General features: G+C 37.7%; 1 protein-coding gene and 1 long non-coding RNA gene across 5 annotated transcripts in view; one reads left to right on the top strand and one right to left on the bottom strand.

Moving 5' to 3' along the window:
* The window catches only part of CIMIP6 (ciliary microtubule inner protein 6), a 67655-nt gene extending 51144 nt beyond the window's left edge, over positions 1 to 16511 (bottom strand). Inside the window, exons 1-3 of one of the 2 annotated variants that reach the window (XM_019719524.2) lie at positions 16486 to 16511; positions 12590 to 12800; positions 6449 to 6602 (exon numbers count right to left, since the gene is read on the bottom strand). In XM_019719524.2, coding sequence (XP_019575083.1) covers positions 6449 to 6602; positions 12590 to 12800; positions 16486 to 16511 — 391 coding nt within the window. Of the gene's footprint in view, positions 1 to 6448; positions 6603 to 12589; positions 12801 to 16485 lie in introns of those variants that run through there. The other variant, XR_012496353.1, reaches the window with a different exon arrangement.
* LOC109439275 (uncharacterized) overlaps positions 1 to 20716 on the top strand; it is a 160129-nt gene that overhangs the window by 98091 nt on the left and 41322 nt on the right. The window lies entirely within an intron of this gene.

Below are 20716 nucleotides of genomic sequence, written 5' to 3'. Positions count from 1 at the left end.
CTGACCTAGAACTGAAAATTAACTGAAGAAACATAACAGAGCTCAGAGACAGTCCCGTTTATATAGGGAACCCTAGCATATAATGAAGGAGGCCCCACAGGTCAACGACAAAAGTGTACATTGTTTAGTAGATGGTATCCAGAAAACTTCACTCCGTGGAGAAAAATGGAATACATTCCCCATTTAACGCCACACATGAAGGTGGACTTTAAGATTAAAGACACAATTATAGAAGGTAAAATTATAAAATCAAGAGAAGAAAATATAGAACATTTCTGTGACCTAAAAGTAGGAAAACTCATAAACATTTAATGCACAACCTATACATGAAAACTTGATAAACTGGATTACATCAAAATTTAGAATTCCTGTTCAAATAACAACACACAGGCAAAGTAAACAGAGAAACAGTAGATTGGGAGGAAATATTTGTAACATGAAACCTAAAAGGGATAGGACATCATTCATTTCATTCATTAAAGGTGAGGGCACTTTAAAAACATTTTCAGAAAAGAAAGGTGAAGAGTTCGCCATTCCTAAACTCTCACGGAAAGAACTATTTAAGGACATTGTAGTAATCTGTGACATTGGTGTCCCCAATCAGTCAGGCATCCCAGTATTCACATCCTTGAACTGTCCCCTACTTGTGAACGTGAACTGGCCTTGTGATTTAGGTTTCACCAATAGGATGTAGCAGAAGTAACACTATGCCAGTTCCAGACATAAGCCTTAAGAGAGCCTTGCAGTTTCTGCTTTTTCATTCTTGGGAGCCTGAGCTGCCATGTAAAAAGTCCAGCTACCCAGCTGAAGAAAACATGAAGAAACCACAGATGGAGAGGTCCAATCATTCCAGCATCCTGGCTGAGTCCAGTCCTCAGACAACCTGTCAACTAAATGTAGCCACACGAGCACCCACTAGCGAGACCAAAGAACTACCCAGCTGGTCCCAGTTCACATTGCAGAATCATGAGCAAAGAAAATGATTGTTGTTTTAAGCAACTAAATTTTGGAGTGCCTTGTTATACAGATAACAAACAGAAATACTTCAGAAGGAAGTCAATTAAATCATTTAAATGAATCAGTTTTATATAGTGATCCAGAACTTTTCAAAATTTCAAAAATAACAACTCAAAAAAATTTCTTGGGGTGGCCGAGTGGCTCAGTTGGTTAGACCGTGAGCTCTGAATGACAGGGTTCCCGGTTCGATTCCCACATGGGCCAGTGATCTGCACCCTCCACAACTAGATTGAAGACAACGAGCTGCCGCTGAGCTTCCAGAGGAGCAGCCTGATGGCTCAGTTGGTTAGAGCACTAGCTCTCAACAACAAGGTTGCCAGTTCAATTCCCGCATGGGATGGTGGGCTGTGCCCCCTGCAACTAAAGATTGAAAACAGCAACTGAACTTGGAGCTGAGCTGTGCCCTCCACAACTAGACTGAAGGACAATGACTTGGAGCTGATGGGCCCTGGAGAAACACACTATTCCCCAATAAAAATTTTTTGAAAATTTCTTTATGGAAACTAATAAAGGGAGAAGAAAGATAATCTGAGCCATTACAGAAATTCCTTATCTAGACATTATACCTATTAGAATTAGACATAACTGCCATGTTCATTTATGCAAATATGTGAGACTTTCAAAGAAGCCCACAGTAGTGAACAACACCTAAGTGGGAAAACATTAGAGAAGATACTATGTTTCCCCGAAAATAAGACCAGGTTTTATATTAAGGTTTGCTCCAAAAGACGCATTAGGGCTTATGTTCAGGGTATGTCATCCTGAAAATTTGTGCTAGGGCTTATTTTCTGGTTAGGTCTTATTTTCGGGGCAACATGGTATTCAAGTTCTTAGTGTTTATTCCACTGAAGAATTCAAATAGGATCCAAATAAATTACTTAAAAGAAGCCTTGTTAGATGAGGCTTACAAAAAATAAGGCCAAGTCTGTGAAGAATGTTTGAAATCCACTCTGTGTTTCTTAGAAACTTGATCTAATTGAAATAGAAATTTTCTGAACAAGGATACACCAAACAAGTTGGTATCTAGCCGTCTATATTTTATCAAAAAAGCCAAGATTTATTCAAATACAAAACTTACTCACATTGGTTGGGAACTTAACAGCTTTTACATTGAGAAATTTTCTTAGCTTTTTTTTTTGTGTGTGTCTACTTTAAAAAGATTCATGAATGATATTTTTCTATTAGAAACCCCATTCTTCTAAATAGTATTTATTTTGGTTTTATATAAAAAAATTATTAATGTAAAAATAATAGTACAGATTTTCAAAATAAAGTAAAAAAACAGAAACTTGAACATAACTATAATAAGAATTCATCATTATGTTATGCCTTGGTGCAAAAAAAGCAACACAAACTAAAACCTAATTTAGAAAATCATTTTTACCACTCTATCTGAATTTGAAATTCAAAACTGTCAAAATATCAAGTACATGATAAACAGCCAAAGTTTCATTTAAATATGAAATACCTCTCTCACAAATTAGATCAGTCTTTCCAATTTATAAAGTTTTGTTATATAAAACCAAAAGTGAATACTTATTCTTACAAGGACTCAGATATGATGGAGCACAGCTATTTGTTGAACTGACTGTGGATGGCAGCCAGGAAATTGTGTGGTAGTACATGACATAAAGGGCACTTTCATTGTCAGGACAAGATGACATTGCTGAAATGCCAAAGACTGGACGTAATTAAGTGGGCTGATGGAACAGAATGACTGTGAGTTGACTTTTAATTGGTATTAATGCACATTTATGTCCATGTTTTCTATGTCTACATGCATATAATATAATCTGCATATACAGACTAGTTTATATACATGTTTTTAAACAGTAAAGTGTTTTCTTTTTAAATTATTTTCATCTAGAATCCAAATATCATCTAAAATATGAATAAATCGCAGGCTTATATTGTAGTGTGTATGTTAGTTTAAATTACATTATGATTTTAATCTGTTGGATAATATGTATTTATCATTAAACTAAGCAATATTTGTTGAGTCTGGGCATTGTAATGGATATGAGGTACAGTAATGATCTTAGCAGTGAGAAATACGAGTAAAACAACAGAGAGAGAAGGAAAGGGAGAAGGAGGAGGAGAAGGAAGAAGGAGGAAGAAGAGGGAGGGGAGGCAAGTGGAAGGAGAAAGGGAGATCTCAATGCCAGGGTTCCAAAGCTAGATTCCAACTTGACACCTAACTTAGTACAATATGATCATTAATAATAGAAATAGCTACCATTTGCTATCTACTATGTACCAAGCATGGTGATATGCACTTTATTTCTTATAACAAACAATGAGAAGTAACTGGAGGACCTAGAGGAGGAGAAGGGTGTCATTTATGCTTTTACAAGATCCTTCTGACCATGGTGTGGAAAACAAATTATGGAGGAGAAAGGAAGGAAGCAGGAGAGTAATGGCTGCACGAACTACATTGGTAAGATGATTGCAGATATATTTTGAAGCTAGAGGTGTCAAGATTTGCTGATGGATTGGATGCAGAGGGTAGGAAGTTTTAGAATGACTTGTAGGTGATCAAATCTTGAGCATCTGGGGGAATACGAGTGGCATTTATTGAGATGGGAAAGGTGTAGGTGTTAGAAATGAAATGTTCTATTCTAGCCATGCTAAGTTTGAAAGGAGATTCACTAGTCAAGAAGAGATGTTAAGTAGGTGGGTGGATATGTAGTCTTGAAGCCCAGGAAGAGTCTAGGGCTGGAAAGACAAATTTGTTCTTATATTAGTTCCTTTGACTTCAACCTTAATCTTCTATTCCTTGTTTCATCTACTTTGGGTAGTATCACTTGCGTACTCACATGTTAAATGATGATATTAGCACAATTCTATGTCCCATCGTCTGTTAACTGTATATTTACTTTTCTTGTTAAGGCTGATTACATAATTCTGTTCTATAACCATATTTACATTTTTGATATTTTGTCTATAGGATTGATGCTAATACTTGAAACCTAATAAATAGCATTTACAATATAATTAACATGAATTTTGTTCACTTACGGGCCAAATATTGTGCTAGGACTGCATTTCTTTCTCAGTGGGTCCAATGCCTAGTGCCACTTGGAAAAAAATAAAAGGTTCTAGTGTCCATGTCAAATAAACCCTCTTTTCAAGGTTAAAATATTACTTCCCTTGGGAACTTTTAAGACATCAGCTGCATCGTGCTCTTGTGTCAGTGCTGTTGGATTCCATATTGGTTTGTATTCCTTAGGTGGTGACTTACTTTTCTTTCTCTTTATAGAAACTTTTAGGATCTTCTCTTTATAATTGTATTTTGCAATTTCATAATGATGTATAGGTGTGGATCTTTTTTCCCTTCATGATTCAAAAAGCTCAGTAGACTTTTAATGCCTCTCTTTTATATTGGGAAATGTTCTTATTATTCTAGAGGCTGTGTAGAGTCCTGGTTATTATTACAGGTACTGGAATCAGACTGAGTTCAATACCAGTTATTTGCTGTGTAGCTTTGGGCAAGTTATTTAAACTCTGTGCTTGTTTTCTTATCTGAAAAATGCAAGTATTCATAATATCACTATACTATGATATTCTATAGGGTTGGTGTGAGAATTGAATGAGTAAATACTTGGAAATTTCCATAAAGTCACGGCAAATATTATGTTCTCAATGACTGTTATTTGTTCATGATTCTCTCGCCTTCAATTTTACTATTTTATTTTCTGGAGCTCCAGAGAAATGGGACTTCCCAGACTGATTCTCCATTTTGCTTTTAGTCTCTCATACTTCCTAGGGGTTTTCTTTTGTTTCTTTGTTTTTTGTTTTATGCTCTGTGATATTTTTTTATCCTCCAAACCTTTAAAAAATATAACTTGGCATGATTCTAATCTATGGTTATTCATTCATAAATTAAGAATAGGATAGGAGGAGACCAGCTTGAATTACTAAATTAACCGTGGTAGTTGACATCTAGCTAAGACACAGACACTAGCAGTCTTAATGGGATAGGGTAGAGTGCTTCTGACTGGAGCAGTTATTTAAGAGACAGACTTTCAAGTAACCCTCTGATCCTCCCCACCCCATTTTCCTTCTGCTGTACCCAGAGACTGAGCCTGCATCTCCTATATATTCTAGACTATTGCTTCTTTGCTCTCTTTTATCCATCAATAAGCTTCCGTTTCTTTCCACATTCCAGAAAGTTCTTCATTCCATTCTCTTCACCTTCATGTCTCGATTACTTTGCTATCATTAAATAGGGTGTTGGGAGCCCAGGGATTTAGATGTTTGTACCTAGTCTATCATTCTGAATCAGAAGAAGAAACATTATTACCTTTCTAGACAAGAGACCATTGCTATAGATTATGTAACAGTTAGCCCTCTCCATTAACTATCACCTTGAGTAGTGAAAATCATAGTGAATATGACAATTTTCTAATGTCCTGACCTTCAATCTAGCTGTCTTTTCTATCCTTTTCTAGACTGGCTAGATCACAGAGGCCGGAAGGCTAAAATTAAGTGAGGGATTGTTGACCTCTAAAAGTAATCCTTTGTTATCTACCATTGTATTTAGAAAATTTGAAGTTTAGCTTAGGAACTTTTGTATGGGGTGAAGACCAATGGGTACTCAATAACTGCCTTTTTGTTTTGATTTAAACCTGCACTTCTTTAAGACTTACTATTAATAAATCCTAATCCAGCAGTTGAAATGACTAGGACATGGGTTAAGAAACAGATACAACTTGAATACATGTGCAAAACTTAGTTTATTACAATGGCATTGTCAGGTAAAACAAATTTTAGATCTGAAAATATTTTAGTAGTCTATGTAACAGTATTTCCTAAATTATGTTTTGTGGGATACCAGGCATATGAGATGATCTTTAAAAAGTGGTCAATAAGTGGGAAAACATAGCATTCTTTATTTTTGGAAATTCATTATGCTTATGCTTAGCGTAAGGGTTTTAAGAGTTCTGTAATATACATAGTTCTGTATATAAGAGTTCTGTAATAAATACATATAAATATTTACATGTTTGCAAAACTTATTTGACCACTTCCTGTTTTTATTTTTGAGCATTTATGAACATCAAAACACTGGTGCCCCTCAGATTGCACTTTGAGAAAAGCTGTAATATAGTGTTGCCTGCTATTTTAATAGCTACAATTTTTAAAATCTGGTAGCAATAAAGAGCAGAATGCTATTAAGTTTCTGACTTGGAGGCTGGTATTACTAAAGATCAGTACAATTTTTCTTATGCTATGTTAAATGTGTTTGGAGATAAGCTGTCCACCAGGAAGTCATAAAGAACAAACTTGTCAAGGGCTATACTTACTGTATGAATATTTTCAACCCCTGTAGAGAAAACATTTTCTCAGGAGGTACCAGCACATGTAATACATCTTATTTTGCTAGAAGTAACCTGAGATAACGGAGAAGTTTTACCACTGCTAACCTTACCTATTCCACAGGAAGGCTTTTGCAACTTGCTTTGTTTGACTGGCAAAATCATTGGGCATGTTGGTTTTTGAAAGTCACTCCTCTGGGTGCTCTTAGTGTCATAAGGTGGTTGGAAGGGATGTTCCAGTCCTTTACCATGTGACCACCAGCCACCCTTTATGGAAAAAAAATTGGAAACACAAAATTGGACCCTGTAGGATATTTCCATGTGCTACTTCATATTTTTGAATGTTTAGTAATTTGTTTCAGCAAGTTACTGGATATTCTAGTACTAAAACAGTTCTGAAATCTAGGAATAAGTATATTTTCACAAAGACTGTATTATTTAAAATACACCTGAAATGAAATATCATATAGTTTTAGCTAAAATACAGCTGCTAAATTCTTAAACTACCTTCTATCAACAGATGGAGTAGTGAAAAATCAACAAAATGGTTATATTTCTGTTTTATACTACAATTTTATTATATATGTACACATATGTGTATATGTAAACATTGATTTAATCTAAAAATTATGTTCTGTAGTTTTCATTATGACAAATCAAATAATTTATTTTCATCTAAGGTGGTGGTTTTCAAAGCTTTTAGTCCATTACCGACACCACGAAATACATTTTATGACATGCAAGAGCACACATACATAAAACTAAAATAGTTTCACTAGAGTATACTTATTTTTACATGCAATGCAGTTGTCTAGTTTTCTATTCTATTTTATTTCTTTTCTATTTTATGTCACAATTCTGATTGCAACCCACAATGATTTATAACTCGCTAATGACTCAGTTTGAAAAACATTGTTCTAAGCGGAAATAGCTCTGATGTTACTGAATTATTGATCATAAAACCTGACCTAAGTATGAAGGAAGGTGAGAACTGATAGAGTCCTTATTAGCACATATGATAATTTGGTCTCTTAGAAGCTGAGAAAGCAGTGAGGGGAATTGTTACTTGACTTAATTCTGACTTTTTTTTTTGGAAACTAGTTGAGTAGGTAGAAGTAAGGGAACCTTGGGATAAGGCAACTGTGACACCTAGGAGTTCTTGGATGTTATTAGAGAATGAAACGTTGGGTGTAATCAAACACTACCTTGGGCTTTAAGGAAGGAGATAAGCCTTTTAAAAAAATCAACTTTGGTTCCATAATCAAGGACTTCAAAAATATGATTCAAGGGGGATGACTATGAGATACTAACAAGTAAAAGTCTGACAATGCAGTTGAAGCTACATAGATATAAAAAATAAGAGGCATCTAAAGAAACCAATGTGGCTGCACAGGGAGTCAACTCTCAAATGAACTTAGTTTCTAAAACAACAGGCATGTATAAGAGAGGTGCACAATATCAAGTTCAAAAGAAAGAAGTTTATGTAGTCAACTTGCAGGAGATTGTCAAGAAGCTTAGAAGAAGTTGATGAGTATGACAAATGCAGCAAAAATAAGGTTTTCTGGGGGGAAATCTGTTGTAGCAAGAAACCACGGAAAGGCTAAGAATTTGGAGAAGAGTACACTGCTCAGAGCTGAGAGTCAGAGCTATTCAACTTCAGATTCCTCGTTATGGGAAATTGTCTTCAAACGGAAAAAGATGGGATGAACATGGGCCAAAGAGGGAACTAAACTGAACAACTGAAGGGAGACTTCGACCTCACTTTACAGCTTTAGTTGAATGCCAGCTTTTAGGACAATGACAAATGGTAATCAGGGATAATAAATAAGTTTGCAGAGATCAAAGAAATTTAGGAATTAGGGTATTTTGGAGAATAGGAGAAACCAATGGCCTCATTTTCCAGAATGGGCTAAAAGGTGAATTACAAAAAATAAAACTCCTTGATATAGATCCCAGGAATTAGAGAACAGATTACGAGACAGATGGTGTCTTCTCACTATCTGGCTGAAAATAGTCACGTCTGACTGTTGTCAGCATGCCTGGTTCTTGCAGCTCCCCTCTACTCTACGATTATGATAGTGCTTCTTATGCCCGAGGTTTAGCATAAATACTTTCTTTCATTCTCACACACTTCTACGAGGTAGGTACACCCACTTTACAGATGAGAAAACTGCTGGGAGATTAAGTGACTTCCCAAGGTGTATTACTAGCAGGCAGAATTCAAACCCCCACCCACCTTTGCATGCCTCTAATTTCTGTGCCATATTGCTGTATCAAATCTGCTGTGGAAAGCAAAGCCAGATGAGCACAAATTTAAATCATTTCAAAAGTGAAAAACAAAGGGTGCAAAGGAAGTATCCTGAGAAAGATCTCCTATGATTAAAGTCTTAAGGAGTGTACTTTATATCATCTTCTTTTGTTGATCAGAACCTTATTTTGCCAACACCCAGTTACTGGAACACTGACTCTGGGATAAGTGAACCATTAGGATATGACTGGCTGACTTTGATTTTTTTCTTAAACAGGCATGTAATGCAGAGATACCAGGTCACGTTTCAAGAAGGCCTCTTTTGAATTTAGAATTTTACTAAATGGTCTCTTTAGCTTCACAAATATAAAGGAAATAATGAACAATTTATCCTAAAGTTTGATCGATGACTTTAAGACCCCATAACTGGTGAAAGTGGTCTGATTAGCGTTGTAAATTGGATGAATCTTCAGCAGAATGAAATCCTACAGCAGAATGAAAAAAACAAAACGTTTTTACCTTTCCTGTTTCTAGATAGTCTGGCCTCTGCCTGAAAAGTCTGGTTTGTTCCTGTGACAGTGTGTGTGTGCCTTGCGCATGTGCTTGCCTTTTTGGTCCAGGCATTTGCTCATTAGAGGTTATAAGATTAAAAATATGGGTGGAGGCTTGTTTTTCTTTCCTTCACCTCACACTAAAGGGAAAGATTCAAAATTTACTGCTCTGTCTACCATCACTTACATTGGATTGTCAGGGTTTGACATGGAGTTTTTTTGTGATGAAATAGGTTAAACTGGGAAAAGTCCTCTAGTGTGATTGTTTTGTCTAGGCTTTGGGGGTTAGACTACATCTTACAGGGGGTTGGGCTTAAAGAAGATAGTTGTTCCCAGTTCAAAACTTTGGATCCAAAGAGAGAAGGAAGTCTTCCCTTCCAGCCCAAGGCCTGTCTCCTTTCCTGCCTCAGGATGACCGTCATTGGGGCTCCATGGTAAGGAAATGCCTGGAGATTCCTGATGACAGGACTCCCATTAACCCCTGACCCTGGAAGGACTAACAGCCATTGCACTATTGACCCCTTAGCCATATTTGGAAACCATTGTGAAGCAGTCTTCGTTATACTTCTATTTATTCCTTATCCTTTAGAAATGTGTAAGTAAACATTATTTTCCATTCTTTGGGAAGTTTAGGGAGAATCCTTCCAGGAGAAGTAGTAGAAGCAAGTGGGGCATCATGGAGAAAACAGTTAGGAGAAGCCTGAGGTGGGAAGACGAGCGCCATGGCGGCCTGGCCAAGATGGCCGGTGGAGGTGGTGGTGATGTATGGAGCATAAAACCACTCTTTAGGGATTCCTAGGGAAACAGGGACTTTTGACAACACCTTACACATAGGCAATCACATATTACTAGTAGAGCTCAGTGGCTTTAAAAAATTGAAGTGCTATCAGAAACACTAGTTACACTGTAAGTTCATCTCCAGTTTGCTGTGGATACCAGAAGGAGTGCTGAAAAATACCTCATTTTAAGCAATTCATAATGACCCCAATAACAGTTATTCCTAAATTGTGTTCTGTGGAACACTAGTTTTGCAGCATATTAATAGGTGTTAAATAAAAGAGATTTCCATAGTTAAATAAATTGGGAAAGTATTGAGATAAGCAAAGTCAAACAAGCTTATCACAGGATTTCTCAGAACCCTGATACACTAATGTAAATTGTGAAGCTCTGAGAAAGTATGTAAAAATACATTGTTTGACTTTGGAACTTTATTTTATTGAGCACATAGATAAGGACTAGTGCTCTGAAAAATACACTTTGGAAACTACATAATCTCTTTTAAAATACCAATATTTAAAAATACAGGACAACCAAACTAGTTTTCATTGGAAGTGACTGAGCTAAAGTACCTTTTAACTTTTTCTAGCACCTGCAATTTTATGTCCTTAGCTAGAAATGTATAACTGATTATTTCATTTTAAAATCTTGTAAATAAAATCAACTTTGTGTTCTAAAGATATTATCTTAGCAAAATACATAAGACAACAAATACATCAATGTAAATATTTAGGCAACTTTACTTTACTCTTATTTTAGAGCCAGCATTACTATAAACAAGTTAATTTTTTTTTTTAACCAAGCTAACCTTGAAAAAGAAAACTGCCATCTTAAATAAAAGAACATAGTTTATAAGTATGTGAAATGAATACTTTACTGCCCCTCTGGTACTTGGAAATGAGTACATTTAGGGTTTTTTTGTTATTATTTTTGTTTTTTAAATATGAACATTCTTTTCACTCAAATCAAACATGCTTTTAACTCTGATGCATCTTCAGTCTTTCTTTGTAACTCATTCATATGCTCTGTCGACCTCTCTTACCTTCCTCTTGATTTCAAACTTTCTTTCACCATCTCTTAAAGGTCTCTGGCTCATTTAGCTTTTAACACTAATAAAACAAAGATCTTACTGCTAACCTGTCACCCTGTCTTGCTGATAGCAGCTTTTGTTCATTTATTTTTTTTATGGTGCCTACAAACTGGGAGTAAGAAAAATTAGTTGGATTAAATTTCAAAATTTTTACATTTCATATATCTATTCTTGAACCAGCTTCTTTCTTTAGTGTCTCTAAGGATGGGTTCAGTTAACAGTCTGGTTTAAATTCATCCCAAACCAGAGCTTGAAGAGTCATTAATTAACTTTTGTAAGACATCAGAACTTCACTAACCTGGATTTCTGTACTGGACTTACTTCCCAGTGTAGGCCTGGACTATCAGTTTCTTTTATATCTGACATCATTGTTTGTTTATAAAATAAAACAGCCTTAAAACTGCCCTTGTAAGGGTTTACTACATGATGTTAAAGCATATTTGATTATAGGAATGCCTGCCCCAAGATCTCATATCTACACACAGTGCCATGGTGCACTTACTACAGGTTTTATGACAAGAACATGATGTTATCCATGTAAAGAGAACTCACTAAAAGCAATCTCCATTTAAATGTTAAATTAAAACGGGATTTTGCAGCTGTGATTGAGTTAAGGAAATTGAGAAGGGGAGATTATCTCAGATTATCTGGGTGGGTTCAGTGTATCACAGTGGTCCTTAGAAGAGGGAGGCAGGAGAGTCAGAGACTTGAAGATGCTATGCTGCTGGCTTTGAACAGCATGGGGCCCTGCGCCAAGGACTGCAGGCAGCCTCTAGAAGTTGCAAATCGATTCTCCCTTAGAGCCTCAAGAAGGAACCAGCCCTGCCAATAGCCAGTGAGACTGACTTTGAGAGTTCTGAGCTCCAGAACTGTAAGAGAATAAATTTGCGTTGCTTTAAGCCAGTGTTTAAGTTTGTGGGAATTTGTAACAGCAGCAATAGGAAACTAATAGAATTAATTATACCTCAACAAACCTGACTTTAATGAAAAAGAAGATATGGAATATATTTAGTATGATAGTGAATAAAAGTGTGGTTTGGCTAACACAACAGTCTTGGGTCAGAGACATGACTATGATATTTGCTTACTATGTAATCGCAGATGTGTTAATTTACTTTTTGGAGTATGTTATCATCTGTAAAATATTTCCAATAATATCTCCTAGACATTGTGCAGATTCAAGGACATAACTTATATAAAACACTTAGCTCATTTCTAGCACTTCATACACTTTCAGTAAATGGTAGCTGTTATTTTATAGTATCTGAATTACCGAGTATTATGGGTAATTTTATTTTAGAATTACTCACAAATACAATACAATTATTTAGTAACCTCCAAGCACTACTTAGTACCTATAATCTAACCCAATCTAGAAAAATGATTATTTGGAATATATATATATATATGGTTTGTATGCAAAAGTTATGTGTAGGAATAGTTCCAGGTCACTGCTTTTAACTACTGGATTATAAAAAGTATTAGTCCAAGATATGTCACATCCTTGAAGTAGTCTGTGACTAAATTATACTGCAATACAGCTTCTGTATCTAAATCTGTATTTGTATATAATAAACATCTGTCCAACCTGCTTTTCTGGCCCCTTTTGGGGATCTATGTAGGGAACTGGTTCATTGCATGTTCTTGCATTTGTGTTAATGAATTTAGCATAATGTACACGTCCTCTCCTGACAAATGGTTTTGAATGTTGTATACTTTTTCCAGATTCTTTTTCATGTTTGAGTTCTTCTTTTTTTTCAGTTATATACACTATACCAGCATCTTCTATTTTATGCTGTCTGAAAAACAGAATTAAATAGTAAATAATTTATCCCAATGAGCATTTTAGTACTGAGTCACAATTATATTAAGATAAAATTTAAATATATTTCAAGTATCAGTCAAGACAAAATTTAGGCTTTATTAATAGTTATAAGGAGCTTGCGCTATTAATATTTGGGAGGGCATCTCCTCACTCTAAATCATGTAAGACATAAAGGGATTTGTGTTAATAATGATTATTCATTATAGTATACCAGTGCAGTTTATGGACTTATTTGCTTGAAGTAAAGAATAGTGATTTGATCATGCTTACAAATCATGTTTGCAGTATTTATTCATGTGGCTAAGTTACATGCTAATCTTAACTCATGTTTAAAAGTTAGTTACCTGGTAAATTCAGCCATCTGGACAAAGACAACTATTCAATTTTAAAAGTTCACCTGGCAAACTTACAAAAGCTACCAAATGACCACTACTATTTATCTTTTCAAGAAAAGACCACTGCGCAGGCATCAGAACAAGTAATCCACATTTTTACCCCTTTTTGCTTCTAATAACTACCCTGGTATTTGAAAGTTATTGTATTTTTTAAAAAATGTTAAAGAAATGTTAGAAAGAGTTTATAGAATTTTTCTCCTTTTAAATAAGGAGTAACAGACATTACAAAAGGTAGTATTTTAAATGTCATGTACTTGAAAAATGGAAGAATGAAATATATGAATTTGAATACTTCTACATCAAAAATATATGAATTTGAATACTTCTACATCAAAACTTTTAAAATCAAAGCCCTGATCTATGGAAGGTGAGCAAATGAGTCCAAATTTATAGAGAAAGTGAATAATTCTGTTAGTACTTTAAAGTATGGCCCTTAAAATATAACCCCTACCTGACTTCAAACCAAAGCCAGGTCCATCTCCTTTATCCCATCATTTCCCAGTTAAAACCCTCCAATGGCTTTCCATTGCATTTACAATAACATACTGCGTCCTTATCTCAGCTCTGAGGTCCTGTGTGACCCTGCTCCAGCTCATCTCTTCAGTTGCACTCAAGCCTCTCTCCCCTCACTTCTCCAGCCAGTGCACTTTCTTTGAGTTCCTGGAACACACAGGTCTCTTTTCCCCTCAGGTACTACCTTCCCTCTGCCGGGACTGGCTCTTCCCAACTCCCTGCACAGCTGGCTCATTATCATTTAGGTCTCAACTTAAAAGTCATCTCAGAAGCTTTTCCTAGATTTCCCCCTCATCACCCCATATCATCATTATAGTACTTTGTTCATTTCTTTTATAACACTTACCAGCATTTATAATTTATGTACCTAGTTTTCTGTTTACTTGTTTTGGGTAAGCACCACAAGTACCCTTTACTAATGAGTAAGTTCCATGAAAGCGAAGATTGTGTTTCATCATCATTTTGTACCCACCATCCAGACCATTATGTATTTATGTTGGAGCCGTTATAATATTTACACGTTTCTAGTGAATCTGCCGGAATTGTTTTACTCTGTCTTTGTTTTAGTTGTACACTCCCAACCCTTACTCCAACACACACACAAACAATATTCAGTACCTATGGATGGGTTCTAGTTCCCTGCATCCCCCCAAAATTTCTCGTGTAAAGGATTTGGGAAAACTGATTACTGGTAAAGTGTAAAAACTTCTAAGACTTTTTCTATTACCTTTCCGGAGATATAAATATTTATTTAAAGATCATGATTGATTTATCGTAGACGTCAGACATCAGTTTTTCTCCCATCAGCTTCTCATAGTTATAACTCAACAATACACTTGCACTGGAATCAAGTCCTTTGAGGAAAGGACTGTGGCTATTTGCTTGCATACTTAAGCATTCATCCAATTAAATACGTGTGGTGTGATTGGCTATAGATTGATATATAAATGTGAAATATATGATTCTGTAGTAACCTCTTACTAGAAGGAAAACACAGTAAAAAACACTAATGGAATCAAAGTCAATCAGACCTGTGTTGGAATCTCAGCTCTACCATTTACTACATGAGCCTTGGTCTGCTCATTTGCAGGATAAGGACAATAACATTGATTGTGAGAGATGTGCAAATAACATTGATAATTCATTCCTTCAACAAATATTTATTGAGTTATGTGCCTGGTGCTCTTTGAGGCACTGAAGATACAGGAGTGACAAAAAATATATATATATCTGCCCTCACAGACCTTACATTGTAGTGGGGTGAAGCAGATGAGCAATAAAATAATGAGTACAACATATACAGGCATACTTTGGAGATATTACGGGTTTGGTCCCAGACCACCAGAGTAAAGCAAGTATCGCAATAAGCGAGTGCAATCTTTTTGCTGGTGGAGGGTCTTGTCTTCAATATGTAAGAAATGCACTTTCTGTGGAGCATGATGAAGTGAGGTATGCCTGTCTTGTCCTTCGCTACTGAGGACAACACAAAAGAAGGGAATGGGAAAAAGGAATGTAGATGGGAGGTAGGTTCCTTTCTTAGGAGGCTGCATCATGAACGTGGCAATTGAAAAGGACAGGACAGAGGAAAGCGAGATAAGTGGGTATCTGAGGGAAAGAGCACTGCAGCAGAGTGAGCTGTAATTGCCGAAGCTCTTCAGCAGAAGTGTACCTGTCCTTAGAATGGTGTCTCTCAAAGTGTGGTCCCAGGAGGAGCAGCACTGGCATCAGTTGTCAGCTTGTTAGAAATATAAATTCACAGGCCCAACCCAACCTACTAAATCATAATCTCGGGGGCAGATTCCCAGGAAAGTGTTTTCACCAGCTCTCGAGGTGATTCTTCTATATGTTCAAGTTTGAGAACCACTGGTTGTAGTGACAAAATACAGGTTTTGGAAACATACTCCTGGCTCCATGTCATAACAAGCGATATAACAGCTTGATTAATAATTCTCAAAGTTTAAGGTACTCAGACTCACCTGGAAGCCTTGTTAAAAACCAGATTATTGTGTCCTGCTCTCAGAGTTTCTGATTCGGTATGTTCTGTGGTGAGGAGCTCGCAAAATTTGCATTTCTAATAAATTCCCAGGTGTATGCTGCTCTGGGGACCACACTTTGAGAATCACTGCAGATGACAGCAAGGAGGCATGTGTGCTGGAGCAGAGCGGAGTCGGAGGGCAAGTGGTAGATCAGCCAAGTAAGGGGAAAAGGGCGCATTGTGTAGGTCCCATAAACCCTTGTTGGAGCCTTAGCTTTTACTCTGCAATGGCTGGTGATCTAACTTGTAAAAAGAGCACTCAGAAAGCAGTGTTGCAACTGCTGAGAAAGAAGGAGAGCAGTAAAGACTATTCCAGCATCCAGGTAAGAGATGCTGGTAGTTGGGCCAGGGTAGGAATGATACAGTGGTGAACCGTGGTGCATTCTGGATGCATTTTAAGGCTAAAGCCTACAGAATTTGCTAATCAGTTAGATGTGGGTGTGAGAAGCAATGGATGATTCAAGAGGACTTCAAGAATTTTAGGTCAGGCAATACATGTAAAGTGCCTGACACACAGTAGGTGCCCAGTAAACAGTGCGTTTTACAAAGTATTGCTGTAAACGCTCAACTACCAGAAATGAGCGTGGAGGAAGAGGATTGGAAGAGGAAAAGCCCTGATGGCTGAGCACCCATCCCCTTGGGTCTCATTTAACCTTCCCCCACGGAGGAAAATATTTTTTGGAAGGGGAACTAGAAAACCAAACGCCAGCACTTACTGCTGTTTATCCTCCTTTCCCTCCATGGGCTCCTAATACCTGACACGAGGCAGCGAAGAGCCTCGCAGAACATCAGGGGCTAAGCCCAGCCTGGAAGGGGGCGCGCGGATAGCCGCTACTGTGACTCGCGCGTTGCTAAGTGACAGTGGCCTCCGGGAGCAGAGCCTCAGAGAACGAGGTGGGGGCGGGCCCCGGGCGCGCAGGCACAGTAACGGGGATTGGCTCCAGGGACAGCTGGCGCGGCTGCGCTGAGGAGCGGGAGACCGGGCGGGGGCGGCCGGCCGGATCTCTCGGCGTCCTTCCCAGACCTCCCCCAGGCTGGACACCCTGCGTTTGAACTTGGCCTTCCCGCTCTCTGGCCGGAAGGGGTATTGATCAGGGCCCACCTCGTCCTTGGGGATCAGCGAGGAGCGGGTTTAGAGCCTCCGGCGTAGTCCTCGGCTCTGATGCTCTAGTCCCCGCAACACCCGTCTTCCAAAGCCGGCAAGACGTCACTTCTGTGCTGTCCACAGCTGCCGGAGCTGGCTCCGAAAGTGCGAGCACGCAGGAGAGAAACTTGTTTTCCCGTAAACCATTAAACAGTGCAAGTCGTGATTCGCTGCTCCTGGGCTGCCTAGTCTTTGCAGGAGAAAGCTTGATGCTTTCTGTTCAGGATTTCTGACAAAGCCTCCTTCCCTGGCCCCTCAGCAAGCAAGGGAACACTCAGGCCCTACAAAGGAGGGTCCCCACGGTGTGTGCATCTGCTCCAGCCTGAGCTGGGGTTAGCACCAGACCGAGGGGACCAGTGACGGTAGGCTCTGGCAGAGGGTTGGGGCTTGTTCGAGTAGCATTTATCCAAAAGAGCAAGCTCCTGGGAAAAGCAGTTGATGACTAGCGTCCACCTTCTGGCCCCGGAATTTCTTACCTCATTTCACCATTGCCTCCCAATTTCCACTACCAGAGCCAAATGTCTTTGTCATCTGTCATGGTAACTCATGTATTTCCCTGGATAATGGGAAAAGAAAAATCCTGACTGAGTTGAATTCTGCTATGTATCGGACTACATATGTGCATATGTTTTATAACCCAGAGTCAGTATGAGTGAGTACATGTTTACGTTTACCTTGGAGAAGAAATGTAGGCGAGCAGAGGTTGGTTTTAGAACTCATTGTACATATGTGAGCTTAAGTCCTATGAAGAAGACGAGTATATGAATAGAAGTTTGATACCTAGTTACCTAGATACTGGAGTGTGAACTTTGTTGGTAAGAAGACTGGAATGGGTGTGAATGTGTGGTTAGGTGTATGTGTGTTTGGGGAGTAAGGAGTGGGTGGATAAATAAATGTTAAATACCACATACAGTCATCTCTCAGTTTCCCAGGGAGATTGGTTCCATGATCCCCGCAGATACCAAAATCTGAGGACGCTCAAGTCCCTTTTATAAAATGGCGTAGTGTTTGCATATAACCTTGCAATCCTTCAGTATACTTTAAATCATGTCTAGATTGCTTACAATAACTAATAAAATGTAAATACTATGTAAATAGTTGTTATACTATATTGTTTAGGGAATCATTACAAGAAAAACTGTATATGTTCAGTGCAGATGTAACCATCATGGCAGAACTACCATAGTACATGTCAGCAAAAACATAATTTTTTTTCTTATATTTTTGGTCTGCGGTTGGTTGAATTCCAGGATGCGAAACCCAAGGATACAGAGGTCCAATTCTACTTACCTGGTTTTATCCTTACCATCATTCTGTGACTAGGGGCATATGCCTTGGGGGCAGTTAGTGTTTGAATTCTGGCTCCACCAATTAGGAGCTGCTTCACTTGGGCAAATGATCCAACCTCTATGAGCCTCAATTTCTTAATCCACAAAATGGGAAAAATATCTGCGGTTGTTTTGTAGATGATTCAATATAGGTAGTGTATTGAGAGCAGTACCATGCGTGTAGTAAGTCCGTAGTCATTGTTAGCCACTATTTTTACTGAGCAATTTGATCTGCATATTTTACCACATCTTAAAGGCTTAGTCAACAATCTTATCACTCCCTCTAATTTTTATTCCAATCTTCACCAATCTCTTCAAGCCAACCACTCACCATCAGGGACAATCCAGCTGCTTGATAAGAAGAAATCAGGACTATTCTCGACTTTCTCCCACTCAAAACAAATTCACATGCATCTATACAGGATGACAGTTGTTCAGTTCTATTTTGGGTTGTGTAGTATTTGTCTAACCTATAAATATATTTATGTCAATCTCTAACTGTTAAAGTGTTCATATAGGTACAGATTTATAGGAGATAAGAAACATTTAACAAATGTGCCTACGCAATTGTGACCACAAGGAAGTCACAATCTAATTAGGGATGCAAGACATACTCGTGCATACAAGAAAAAATGGTGAGCAGCAATGATGCATAACAGCATTATATAACTGATAGCCACAAGTGTTAAATTTCAGTATGGAGGATAATATAGTATTATAAAAACAGGCCAATTATTATTGGTACAACCTCTGCAAAATAATTTAGATTTTATAATATTTACTCGCTTTTTTTTGTAGGGAAATCACTGGGCTGCTATTAGTTTTTCCTCCCAGCCAGCTAATCTGACCTAGGAGACAATTAAATTCTCTGCTATAGATTCTTGTAAAAGAAGTATCCAGATGAGATCATCTTATGATCACTTCCAGCTGTAAAATTCAGTGATTTGATTGGAAAATTTATGTCTGAAAAATGAACACACTAGCTTAAAAAATACATGTAATTTTCTCATTTGTGTTAGTAGTTTGGATACTTGTCAGCAAACAGTAATTCAAAATAGTTTCCTAATATTGTACAAGTTAAAAAATGTCAGTGCTTTTTGAGCTATAACACCATATGTGAGGAAATACAATAGGATGGAAATTACTCATCCAAAAGGTTATAGATACAGAAAATTGTCAACCCTTTTTTTTGAAACATAGGAAAATGTCAAGATTAATGAGTAGTATGGCTGTATAACCCGATAGGAAAACTAAGGACCAGGAAAGTCCAGCTTCCTCTCAGTTCTCTCCAGTGATATACTAGTGATACAGGGGTTGAGCTCAAGAATATGTCATAGACCAAAGCTGTCTCTAATTTCCATTTAAAAAAAAAAAAGTTTATTTGCCTGACATATTTGTGCTATAAGGATTAAAAGAGAAAATACATGCAGAAAACATATCCTAGTACATAGTAAGCACTCATTAAGAGTTGGCTGTCAGTATTCTTCCTACTAATATTAGTAGAATAGAAAGTTCTCAAGTACATATGTTAATTGTCTTTATTTCATTACCTTAGATTATAAAAATTTTATCGGGCTGGCCTGGTGGCTCAGGTGGTTGGAGCTCCATGCTCCTAACTCCAAAGGCTTCCGGTTCAATTCCCACATGGGCCAGTGGGCTCTCAACCACAAGGTTGCAGGTTCAACTCCTCTGAATCCCGCAAGGGATGGTGGGCTCCGCCCCCTGAAACTAAGATTCAACAAGGCACCTTAAGCTGAGCTGCCACTGAGCTCCAGATGGCTCAGTTGGTTGGAATGCATCCTCTCAACCACAAGGTTGCCGGCTCGACTCCTGCAAGGGATGGTGGGCTGTGCCCCCTGCAACTAGCAAGGGCAACTGGACCTGGAGCTGAGCTGCACCCTCCACAACTAAGACTGAAAGGACAACAACTTGAAGCTGAATGGCACCCTCCACAACTAAGGTTGAAAGGACAACAACTTGACTTGGAAAAAAGGCCTGGAAGTATACACTGTTCCCCAATAAAGTCCTGTTCCCCTTCCCCAATAAAATCTTAAAAAAAAAAAAAAGAATTTTATCAAACTAAAATATACATTAGAGGGCAATGGGAATGAGAAATGTTCATGTTAGATCTGCCTATCTTTGAAGATGAATAGATTCCAATGAATTACAGATACGACAGGGACCCTGAGTTTTCTTCTGGTATAAATTCAAAGCTGATTGATTTTTATCACACTTTTAGGAGAGAGAGATTACAAAATTTATTTGGTGAAGATTGGAATAGAAATGAGAGGGAATGATGAGATTGTTGACTAAGCCTTTAAGATGTGGTAAAATATGCAGATCAAATTGCTCAGTAAAAATAGTGGCTAACAATGACTACGGACTTACTACACGCCTGGCACTTCTCTCAATACTCTACCTGTATTAAATCATCTACAAAACAAACACAGATATTTTTCCCATTTTGTGGATTAA

Source organism: Rhinolophus sinicus, linkage group LG05 (assembly GCF_036562045.2).
Source record: "Rhinolophus sinicus isolate RSC01 linkage group LG05, ASM3656204v1, whole genome shotgun sequence".
Taxonomy (NCBI): Eukaryota; Metazoa; Chordata; class Mammalia; order Chiroptera; family Rhinolophidae; genus Rhinolophus; species Rhinolophus sinicus.
Note: the sequence above shows the minus strand (reverse complement) of the source record. Positions and strands in the feature narration are given on the sequence as shown.